Below are 13,007 nucleotides of genomic sequence, written 5' to 3' on the forward strand. Positions count from 1 at the left end.
ATGTTTCCAGATAAGTTACCACAAAGGATCGAGCAGGAATCCATACAAAGGTATAAAAAAGGAGGAAGCTAGAGGAAAAACTATTAGTAGACCCTCCAAAACACCTTTTATCATAAAAATACTGCCACAAAGGGAGTGAAATTGTGGCTAAACCTTTTAAAATGAAAAAAGTTAAGTTAGTGAAAAAAGGGACAACACTGGGACACAAGTGCTCAAGTAGCAAATAACTAGATGATAGGAAACAATGTAATATAAACTTGAACAACAAGACAGACTTCAAAAAAATATAACAATCATAGGAATGAAGTTGAAACTGGAAGAAATACTAGAGAGAATAGACATTTCTAAAAAGAAACATAGAAGATTTTTTAAAAAATAGGAAAAGTAAAGTGAAAATAAACAGAAAGAACATTAAAGAAGAAATAACAGATATGAAAAACAGTATAGTCAACATATAAATAAGTGGAGCCCAAGAAGATTCTCATAATAATACAACAAATAAATATTTAAAGATATAATTCCAGAAAGATGTAGTAAAATAAAGAAAATCTGAAGCTACATATTAAGACAGTGCACCATGTCTCAGAGAAAACTGATACAGCACAAACATGGAAAAATATTGTCACAAAAACAGGAAGAGCCCTGGCCAGTGTGGCTCAGTTGGCTAGGTGTCATCCCGTGCACTAGGAGGTTGCCAGTTCAATTCCCAGTTGAGGGCACATGCCTAGGTTTCCGGCTCTCATATGGATGTTTCCCTCCCTCCCTCCCTCCCTCCCTCCCTCCCTTCCCCTTCCTCTCTAAAAACCAATAAACTTTTTTTAAAAAAAAAAAGAAAAAGAAAATTAGGTTGGCCTCAAACTTCAACTCTAGAACATAATAGATTACCATTAAAAATTATACACCTAATCAAACTGTCCAAATGTAAAATCATTATTCAATTATGAATAGGTAAGAACTCAGGGAACATTATTTCCAAAGGTCCTGTCAGAGAACTCTATTAAAGGAAGAATTTAGTTAAGCAAGCAAGGCTGGAAAAACCATGGCAAAATAACTGGTAGTAAACTTCTGAGCTATTTAACCACAGCACTAAGGAGGAAACGAAATGAAGGAATTAAGATGCCAGAGCAGGATGCAAAATGTTATCTCCACTGACAACACAAGTATGACGACATAGCTAACAAAAGCTGGAAAGAGAGGAAGAAAAGGAATTACATAAGGACAATATAACAATACTGCTTTCCTCATCTTTAAAACCTGTTATCAAACATGACTAATAAAATGACAGGTTGTACAAATATGTTTAATTGTATAAATGTAAATATAAGGAAGAATATATCCTAGTTTCCTAACTGCTTACATTAAGGAACAAAAAGATATTGTCTTAAAAATAGAAGGGTATAATATGAAATAATAAAAAGTTGCATCAGGAAACATAAAACCATATAAAAATAGATAAAAGTGAACAAAACATGAAATTAAAACTTTTTAAAATGTAACTTTTTAGTGAATGCTATACTTTTGATGTGGGAAACTCAAACCCATATTTTCAATAACTTAGTATGGCCTCAAGTAAAAATGCTTAGGTTACAATCCTTGAGGAAGATGATTAATCTTTCCACTGAAATATCTAAAAATAACTCCAAAGATAAAATTTAATAAATATAATTATTTATTAAATATGAGTGCTAAACCTCAAAATTCCTAGCACCTCATAAAACAACCCTATAAATGACTGCTGATCCCAGCTGATAGCAGTGAAAAGCAAAACACATGGTGGTATGTTCCCTCTGGAACACATCAGCAAAGTCAGAGTTAAAGGATAACTCAGCCACGTAAGCTGAAGCATGACACATTTTACAGTTAAATATTGCAATAGGCAGCCTCACATAACACTGTTTATAAAACACTCTGTTCTTATTAAAAGTTACTGCTATGTTTAACACTGAAGGTTACACAGGATAAGCAGAGACTCAGAAGAACAAAAATGAAAAATAATCCATCAAAAGCCAGAACTGCATGCTGTGCAGTTCCCACAGAAACTGTTTTATAAAGTCACTTCGGGTTGGATTCGAGCCTCCAATTTATCAGTGTTGTTTTATACACAGCTAAAGAAAACCTATTTCCTATATAATTACCTGGATTTCTACTTAGAATCTGCTATATTTATAAATAAGGGTATTCTTATTTCCAAAGCAATTTTACAAATCTATCCTTAAAATATTTAGTACGTATGGATTTATGAGGCAACGGAAAGGGAGTAGGGAAAGGAGGAGACAAGGGCAAAATAAATAAGGGGCAGGCTCCTTATTAAAATATAAACTTTAAATTGCATGTTAACCAAAAGATGTTCTAGAAGGACAATTTTCAAGAGGAAAGATAAGGAGCAGTTTCCTGACTTTTTCTTGTGGTCTTCTAATTTCTTACTGCCATCAAACTAAAGAGTTCCTTCTGAACTCATTTTTATGAAAATGTCGATGAGTTGTGTATAAGAAAAGTGTTCCCATTATACACTGTGGATTACTACTATTTTAACTCTCTGCATTTAACCTTCAGTTCAATCATAATCACCCATGACTTAGGTCAAGGACTCTTCTAGTCACCTGGCAAGTTTCCATAGTGCTGTGCTCATTTTCTATCCCTTCATCCTCTGGTTTTATATTTATACCCCTAGCACAGTCTCGGTAGTAACTGGGCCATCGGGACAGGTACTACAATATGCGCGGGAATATCACTTCCCCCAGGGAAAGGGGACAACACACACCGAAGTTTCAGCAAACAACAGTCTTGGAAGATAACTACAGATGGGGGAAGAAGCTGCTATACTAGATGGGCCATCTCCCTTTCTCATTTTAAGTCCACTTGGGTCAGCCACTCTTCCTCACCCAGAGATTATCATCTATAGATTGTTGCAAACCTTGAAGTGTTCTGAATTTTGTTTTAATAAAAGACTCTCTTCCATTATAAATTAACACATGGATCACTGTGGTTATTTTAGACGCAGAAAGACACAAGTAAGCAAAGCAGATTGCTAAAGTTTGTCATATTACTTATGGGCAGAGCGGACACTGGAGCCCAGATCACCAAATCAAAGAGTCATATATTCATTCTATGACATTATGTTCTTGCAAAAGCTAAGACAGTACTTTTCTTTTTTAAAAAAATACTCTTATCTACTTCCAAACAAGGACCTAATATAATTGATGCAACATTTGTGCACTTAAAAGTACTACAGGACAACATCTCCTTGGGTTTAAAACCCCTGCTTGAGCCAAATTATTTTTTGTATCAGCCAATACAAAACATAACTAGAATGGTAAGTTTGCTGTAAAAAAAACAAACAAAAAAAACAAACCACTAAATAAATCCTATTATTAAAAATAAGTGATTAAATTTCATTCATGGGTTTGAATTATCTTAGCAATTTTTCCTTAACATAAAAAAATTGCAAGTACACTATAATATGAAATATAAATCACTAAAAACTCTGCATTTCTAATTTTCTCCAAATACACACGCACAATACTAAATTTCATAAATGTGACTATTACATTTTGAAACTATAAGTGACCAACCTAGCACTTCTCAAATAGTCCCATGAAATATTACTATTCTTTGTGTTCCACAATGAAAAAGAATATTATGGTCAAATACATTTCAAAAATGCTGGGTTAAAGTTAAAACAAGTATTGTTTTATAAGAGGCCTCTTCAGAGACCTTCATTCTTTCATTCAACAAATAATTTACTGAATGCCTACCCCAAACCAGGCATGATCTGAGTTTGAGAGTTATGATACTGAGTAAGATAAATAAAATGCCAGCTGTCATCAGTCTTTCTAGTGGAAGGGACAGTCAAAAAAAAGCTAATAAAATAACTGCAGTCAGTGATAAGAGCTATGAAAATACTAAAATAAGATAACATAGAATGCAGAGGGTACTTCAGACTGAGTGGACACATTAAACTATACGGCTAATGTTTTTTGTTTCCCTACATTAGGGAATATAGTACATAGCATTTTCCAAACATATATTCATAAAAAACCCTTTTGTCAACAAACATCTATTAATAGCTCAATAATCAATTCAGGAAATGCTATTCTAACCAATACACAAACAATAGCAGAATCAAGACTCAAATACAGCTTTTCTGATCCTGTTTTTATAATTTCCTCTATCTGTAAAAGTGGAAATAATAACAGTATATATCTCATAGAATCACAGTGAAAATTAAATGAGCTGCCCTGCCTGTATGGCTGTATTGGTTAGGCATCTGCCTGTGCATGAAAGGTCACATGCAGGGTGATCCCCAGTAGGGGGTGTGCAAGAAGCAGCTGATTGATGTTTGGCTCTCACATCAGTGTTTCTCTCTCTCTCTCTCTCTTTCCCCCCTTCTCCCATCCTCTCTCTCCAAAAATCAATAAAAAATCTTGGGAAAAAATGAAATGAGCTAATTCATATAAAACACCTGAAACAGGTCTGGGTATACATTGTGCTCCATAAACGTTACTGTTATAATAAATACAGCACTCTAAAGGCACATGAAGCCTTCCTCTGTTATCCAGGGTGACTTATTCTTCCCTCTTTTAATATTCTGGTCACTTTAATTCTATTTCTTTTTACACAACTTAATTTATTTTGTCCACTCCTCCATATAGATTCCTTGAAGACAGCAACTAGAACAGAGATTGCACATAGCTGAGCCTCAGTGAAAGCCTACTGTGTAGTTGTACAGAATATCCAAAGTGGGCTAAATGTGGATGTTGAAAAGAAAGAAACTTTATATAAAACAGCAATCTCCCCAGTGGAGAATTCAAACCATATTACATCAAGGCTTCTATGAAACATCTTCATGATACATTTCACATATTCAAAATACTTTTATATATTAACATTACCAGTAATGGGTCATATTCTTCCTGATAAGATGCACTAAGATACCATTTCACTTCTGTGGTATTCCTGCCAGAAATACATAATCTGAACTTTATCCAAAAAAACATCAGAAAACCCAAATTGAAAGACATTCTACAAAATAAGTGGCCTGAACTCTTGAAAAATTTTTGAATCATAAAAGATAAATACTGAAGAGCTGTTCCAAATTACAGTAGGCTAAAGAGACATGAGAAGTAAATGTAACAAGTGATCATGGACAGGATCCTGAACAAAAATAATAATTTTTTTTTGCTATAAAGGACATTAGTGGAACAAATGGCAAAACTGAGTAAGATCTGCAGGTTAATCAACAATAGTGGATCAATGTTAACTTCCTGATTTTGATCATGACAATTACATAAGAGAATTTCACTGCTTTTAGGAAGTTCACACTGAAGTATTTATGGGTAGAGAAGAATTACATCTACAGTTTAATTTCAAAGGGCTTAATATTATATGGATAGATAGTATAGAGCAAAATAAAATGATAAAGTGCACAGGGCAAAAGAACAAAATTTGGGTGGAAAGATATCTAAGAATCCTTAGTACTATTATTGAACATTTTTGTAAATCTTAAGTTATTTCAAAACAAAACATCTGAACACAAAACTAAGGGCAGGGGGAAAAGGATAGCAAATAACCAAATGAAAAGATGCTCAACTTCATTAGCAATCAGGAAAAATGCAAGTTAAAACCATAATGAGCCCGGCCGGGCGTGGCTCAGTGGTTAAGCGTCAACCTAGGATCCAGGCGGTCAGGGTTCGATTCCCGGTCAGGGCACATGCCCAGGTTGCGGGCTGCAGCCGATCAATGACTCTCTCATCATTCATGTTTCTATCTCTCTCTCTCCCTCTCCTTTCCTCTCTCTGAAATCAATAAAGATATATTTTTTAAAAAAAACAAAAAAACATAATGAGATACCACTAAATTAAATCCCTATTAAAATAGCTAAAATGTAAAAGCAAAAAAGAAAAATTGTCAATACCAAGTGTTGGTAAAAATGTGGGACAAGTGAAACCCTCAAACATTACCAGAGGGAATGCAAAATGGTATTCAGTTTATAAGAAACATCCAAATTGTTTGCCAAAGGTAAACATACACTGACCACACGACCCAACAATCCTAAGTAATAATCCAAGAGAAATGAAAACATATTCAAACAAAACCTGCATTCAAATGTTTGTAGCAATTTATTCATAATAATCAAACACTGAAAATAATTCAAATGTCTAACATCTAGTAAGTGGATAAACTGTGGTACATTCATATAATGGACTACTACTTAGCAATAAAAAGGAATAAATTAGTGATATATGTGACAGTGTGAATCTCAAAAGCATTATGCTAAGTGAAAGAAGTCAGTCTTGGAGATTATATGTTGTACTATTCCATATATATTTATGACATTCTGCAAAAAAGCATACTACAGGGGTCAAAGCAGATCAGCGGTTGTCAAGGGTAAAGGGGGGTGCAGGAAATATTGATTAAAAATAGGCAGCATGATAGAATGTGGTGGGGAATAATGGAATTGTTCTGAATCAAAGAAGTAGCAGTATAATATTTGCCAAAGGACATACTTTAAGTACACAGCTTGGGTGTGGGGGGATTAAGCTTCATGTCTTCAGGAAAAAAAATTAAAAATTAAAAGTTGCATTTGTACCACAAATACTTTATCTCACCTAAAAACAATGGTGTGGTTTCCTCTAAAGTAGTTGCATTAGGATCTGCCCCAGCTTCTAAAAGAATCTGTACGATCTTCCAGTGTCCTCGATGTGCAGCAAAATGTAGTGCAGAGAAGCCCTCAAAAGTCTTTCTCCTAATGTAGTTTTCAGATGGATCTATGAAAGAATAAAAAACCATCAACTAGAAGATATCAATTCTGTTTCTTGGGATTAAAAAGCAAAGATTTCAAGAAATATTAAAACAATCATAAATGGGAGGTCTCATAGTTTAAAACTCTCTAAAAAAGTTAAAAAAAAAGTTCTACAGGTGCACAGGTCTCTGGTATTCTTTACACAAAATTTCTGCCCACTCACTCATTTTCGAGTCTCTAATTTTTGGTGGGTAAGGGAAGGGGAGTGGCAGGAGCTGAACGGTAACACAAGCGAAATCTGAAGAGGATGCAGCACCAAAGATTTGCTTAAGCAAGGTTTACTGTATTAATAAATTTGACTTATTTTATTTCTAAATTTCCGTGAGAGAAATGGTCTCGTCTCTAGTATTACCTCCTTGCTATTCAGCTTAGTAACATTAAGGTAGTTTAAAATATTCCACTTCTGGCTATTTAACCAAAGGGAAAAAAATCAAAACATTAATTTAAAAAGACACATGCACCCTATGTTCAGTGCAGCATATTTACAACAGCCAAGATATGGAAACAACCCAAGTGTCACTGACGGATGACTGGATAATGAAGATGCGATATATACGTACACACAACACACACACACACACACACACACACACCCTGTAACACTATGCAACCACACAAAAAGAATGAAATATTGCCATTTGTGACTAAATGAATGAACTTTGAGGGTATTATGCTAAGTGAAATAAGTAAGACAAACACCATACAATTTTACTTAAAAGTGGAATCTTAAAAACAGAATAAATGAACAAACAAAACAAAAACCACACAAACAAAACTTACAAATACAAAGAACAAATTACTGGTTGCCAGAGGGGAAAGGAATTTGGAGTGGGCAAAATAGGTGCAAGGGATCAAGGGGTACAAGCTTACAATTATAAAATAAATAACTCATAAGAATGGAATGTAAAAAACAAAACATAAAAAACAAACTCCTTTTCTAACCTAACACTACAGTCTAATAGTTAATGAAGATTGCATTTCTAAAATAATAAAATGCACTCCAAAGAAATCAAACAGTAGTATAAAATTTACAAGGAATTTATAAGTTCATTTACTTTAATGTTTCTGAGGTTTATTTGTTAATAAAAATCTTAAGGTTCTCGTAACATTCAAATTGTGTAAATAATGTCTACATTAAAATTTTTTTTAACTCCAAGAGAAAGATAATATTGAGAAGTGACTTTCTTACCTTTGTTTCCAAAACAATAAAACTCTATACCAACAACAGAAGGATGGGATGTAAGGTGAATGGTGAAGGCATTTCTGATAGTAATAAACAAAAAAAATGTTTTTTAAACTTTAATATTTTCTGGAATACCAGAACTAAAACTAATGTTCCTGAGTATCACACTACCTGATTTCAAACTATACAACAAGGGTATAGTAATCAAAACAGCATAATACATACATACACACACACATAAAGATTTGCTGACCAGGTGGGGGATATAAGAAAAAGGAAGGAATTACGGATGGCCCACAGTTTCTCACCTGAGCTGAATTAAAGGAGTATTTCCATCTTACAGGTGAAGAAACTGAACCACCAAGAGATTTAAACACCTGTCCAAGGTCACACCAATAAAATGTAATGGTCAGAAGAACCCAGGTCCATCTGAACATAATTTAATCACTATGCTACATTGCTTTATTTATCTAAGGATCTTCATCATCTGTTATTGTGGTCAGTTTGAGAGCATACTTTCTTAACATGAACTAATAAAAAGTACTAAGCGTTAGATCCTCTATTTGCCAAAACAAAGTATTTGTTAGTGATATGCTATAATTAATTACAAGACTTTAAGTGACCTTTAGTCAGCAAACAGTTTAATACTGAATGGCATGATTAATTGCCACTGAAGTTCTTTACTGCCCTCCACAATAATAAGCTTCTTGAAATCTCATTATCTATTACACCAAAATTCCAACAAAGATAAAAAAAAGACTAGCAAAATTGTTATTTGTGCATTTAATACTTTAAACAAAGCAAAAGTGAAAAATACATATATATGCATATTAAATCTCTAAGTAATCCATACCACATTTAAATGTCCTTCTCCAACTTAAATGAGAAGACCAAGATTCTTGGACTAGTTTCTAGATCTAAATTAAAGAGACAGTAAAGCAAACCCTTCCTAATCATTTCAGACTCTTCCATTCTTTTTGTGTGGGTCTGAGCACCTTCACACTGCAGTGCACTAAAGAAAGGTGTGTTTTAGGAATCTCTGGCAGTTTACTAATATTAGATGAAGTTCAAGGAGGTAGAAATTATATAAGACACTTTTATGTATATGAGCTGAGCCACAAGGGACAAGAGAATTATGAATCATATAAAACACAGATATAGCAAGTATAAAGAATGACAGATATGTCAAACTTATTTTGGGGACTTTTAAGATTAATCCATAATTAATAGCATTAACTGCTGCAGGTATAAAGATGCTGCTGTCACCATTAAGCAGAAGAGACCTCACTTCACTCTTCAGGATTAGAAATGTTTGTGCTTGACCATCATTTTAAAATACCTTCTCATATGTAGCTGTATGCTAGCTAGACCTTTTACAAAGTAGTCACCTACCATTCCTCACAGGTCAATATACCTGAACTTAAATCATCCAGAAAAGTTTAATTATATTCTTTCTTTAAAAGGCAGGGGATAGTTAACTTACAAAAGGAAGAATGGGCCAGGGGAATATATAAAACATTTTCTAAAGTGAGCAACAGGCTGTGTAGCCTTCTGCCTCATTCTGATTTGATTTTTAGTGAGTGAATCAGATTACCAAAACTGATAGAATTTTGGACATTAGTTCCAACTACAGAGAACAACCAAACTCATGGAACACTGAGACCAAAAATGTCACCACCTCCTAAGAAGATAAGTCAAATAGCTACTACCTACCCTCTGCTAACCCGACTTCCTATCTCCTTACCCCTACCCTAATCCTTGTGTACACACTACAAATAAATTAGATTTATCCAAAGTTTATTTCATAACAGTGTACTCTAATAAAAATATAGTGAGAAAATTTTATTTTACCATTTTTATCAACTATTCACATTGTTAACTATGTGTGGGTATCTTATTCTCCAAAAACATCAAAGTTAACAGTCATTAATAATAAAAATGATATTTTAAATTTCTATTTTTTTAATATGTTTTTGTTGATTTCAGAGAGAGACAGAAACATCAATGATAAGATAGGGTCATTGACTGGCTGCCTCCAGCACACCCCCTACTGGGGATCGAGCCAGAAAACCCGGGTATATGCTCTGACCAGGAATCGAACCATGACTCCTGGTTCACAGGTCGATGCTCAACCACTGAACCACACCAGCCAGACGATGATATTTTAAAGATACTCTATAAGAAAACATAGATGACTTGAACAGCCAATTCTAACACAATTAATGAAAAGCATGCCTAAGTTTATTCAGCAGCCAAAGGGGAAAGAAACTGTAACATAAACAGCACTGCTCTGATGTGGAGAGAAATAACCGTGTATCAGGGATAGTTTTTTGACTAGAGAAAAAAAGTCAAATTCATGCCTTTAATTCTCTCCCCATCCTGTTTCCTGAGTGTCAGAATCTCCCACTTAGTTTTGTTTACTGAGCCCTTCCCTCAGTGGTGTGCTGGTAAATGTATAACTGGTTCAGGGAGGGGGGAAAAAGCCCGGTGACAGCACTGCTTTGTAGCACTGGCTGATTTCTGTGGTGTAAATACTGCCACATAGCTGATCTCTAGTTACAAGCATGAAGTCAACTAATACAGACTTGGAAAGAGATGTGCAGTAGCACATGACTGCTCTGTCCTGTTACTCTGTTTTATTTTTTCCACAATACTTTTACCTGTTGAAATTATTTTGGTTAACTGTTTAAGTATTTATTGTCTGTTTTCCTGACAGGAATATAAGCACCATAAAGGCAGGGACCTTGTCTATCCTGTTCTCTGTGTCCTCAGCAAATATAAAGTCAAAGCAATTGGAAAGATTCCCAAGATTAAGGGAACTGTAAAATATTAAAAAAAAAAAAAAGACTAATTTAAACAGAATACTCACACCCTCAATACCAGTAACACTGCTCCTTTTGTTTGGAAAAAGGAGAAAGAATAACCGTAACCAGAAACTATCCAATGCTTAAACGTAGCTCAGCCACTAAAAATGGGCCAGGCACAGGCACTTCCATATAAAGGACAACATTTATAATCCAAGGCAAGCAATCTTATCATTCTTAATAATGTACAGGTGGTTATTTTATGGTTATAGAAAGGGAAACAAATAAGCCATATATTACCACTGTTTTATGTTTTATTAATCCAGATTGCAGGCCCACCCTCCCATACCTTGAATTTACTTTACCTGCATGAATTAACATCCGCAAACATTCTACTGAGTTGTGATAAGCTGCTTCATGAATTGGCATCCATCCCCTATTATCAGCAACATCAACGCTCCGTCCTTTTTTGAGCAGTTTTCTTAAGACTTGAACATTGCCTTCCCTGGCAGCAAGTCCAACCGTGGAGCATGTATCAGAGTAAGCCTCTGTAAAATCCATTCTTTTGACCAGTCTACAAAACAAGGCAGAAAGAAAACACTAGAGTCAATAAAACAACACTGAACTCCTAGAGATTAGGAGATCGAAGTGGACCTGTCTAGCATGTCTCACATGGCTGTTGAAGTAGAGTCTGAGATGGAGAAAGAGACCTCTCAGGCCATAGCCTCTGCTAGAGTCTAACCCAGGAAGTCTCTCTGGGGAATTGAGATTCCTTGGAATGTTATTAAAGACAGCAAGGGAGTTTTAAGTGTTCTGTCATTCCTTTTCTGGAAATGTCTGAGCAGCTCCTTCCTGCAGGCTCCTGCACCTACTTATATGCCCATTAAAATGTACTCACTAGAACTCTGTTGATCAGAGAGAGCTAAATGCCTCCAGTTAATCCCAAGTGCATACAAAGATAACCATTTAATAACTGGCAATGCTCAGCCTCAAGAATTATAGTCCTCCAACCCCAAAAAGGTTAGAAAAGAAGGACACTTACTGAAAAGAACAAAGATAAGTAGGTAAATCTAGTTTTCCTGCCACAGCTGGTCCTTTGCAAAAGGGGCTAAACACTCAGGTTCTCTCTTTGATAAAACAGTCCCACTAACTGAATATATTAAAACGCATTAAGAGCATCATAAAAAGATGAGTTCGCCTTTCCTGTACCAGCCCAGAAATGTCTTCACAGCATTACGGCCTTTTTCCTCCTCATCTCCCTTCAAAGTTCAAGTCAACGCCCTATATAGCTCTCAGTATATGACTCTCACAAAAACAATTTCTTGTTAGTCAAGCTATGAGGTGGGTTGGGCTAAGATTCAGGATTCTCAGGAAAATATCTCCCAAGGGATAGTCCCTCTCAGTAACACTCTGATCCCAACCTTCCTCTTAGTTTTTCTAATATTAGGGGGTAATTCAGGAAATACCAACAACATGTCTAGTCTGATACAGGTAAAAAACTTTCTAGAACATTATAAATAATTTTTCCAGAAAAGGAAGGTTTGGGGGAAGAGGTTAAAAGAAAACACAGAGTATTTCCGATATTAAATCTAAACTTACACATGGTCACAAATTTAATAAAAGGCTGTAACTGCAGAAGTTGATCGTACAATGAGCTAAATAGCTAAGGTTAGCTATGGATGAATTTGATCAGATCAACTGGTCCATTACTAGGGAAGTGAAGATATTTATCACAGAGCACTTAATTATTCAGTTAACAGTTACTTACTGAGCACCAACTGGGTGATTAACAATGCGGAGGATATAAAGATGATATAGACAGAGATTCCACCTCAAGCTATGTACAGTTTCATAGAAATGATGAACACATGTGATTCAAAATAAAAAGCAGGAAGTGCCATAAGAGAAGTAGAGGTAAGGAGCCATCATAGTCAAAGAAGGGAGAACTGCTTCAACCTGGTGAGCCTTAAAAGAGAGATAGGGAGGACTGGACAATGGGCAGGACAGACAAACCAAACTTAGAGAAACGAACAATCGAGGGTGAGTAAAGGGCAGTAAATAAGGGAAACAATTATTTCACTTTATAAGGAGGTTTAGGTAAACAAAGAGCAGTGGGAAAATGAGGTTAGAGAGGTAACTAAAGCCAAACTGTGGAGACTCTTGAATATTAAGCTATACTCTTTTGAACCATGTTAATTTCTAGCCAAGGCCATTACAT

At 35.1% G+C, this 13,007-nt stretch overlaps 1 protein-coding gene across 3 annotated transcripts in view; it reads right to left on the reverse strand.

The window, feature by feature from the left end:
- LOC308566540 (ankyrin repeat and SOCS box protein 3) overlaps positions 1–13,007 on the reverse strand; it is a 63,075-nt gene that overhangs the window by 35,263 nt on the left and 14,805 nt on the right. For all 3 annotated transcript variants that reach the window (XM_081156947.1, XM_081156949.1, XM_081156948.1), the window contains 2 exons: positions 11,155–11,363; positions 6,609–6,767 (listed from right to left, as the gene is read on the reverse strand). In XM_081156947.1, coding sequence (XP_081013073.1) covers positions 6,609–6,767; positions 11,155–11,350 — 355 coding nt within the window. In that variant the 5' untranslated portion in view covers positions 11,351–11,363. The remainder of the gene's footprint in view (positions 1–6,608; positions 6,768–11,154; positions 11,364–13,007) is intronic.

Source organism: Miniopterus schreibersii (genome assembly GCF_964146895.1).
Source record: "Miniopterus schreibersii genome assembly, chromosome: 13".
NCBI lineage: Eukaryota > Metazoa > Chordata > Mammalia > Chiroptera > Miniopteridae > Miniopterus > Miniopterus schreibersii.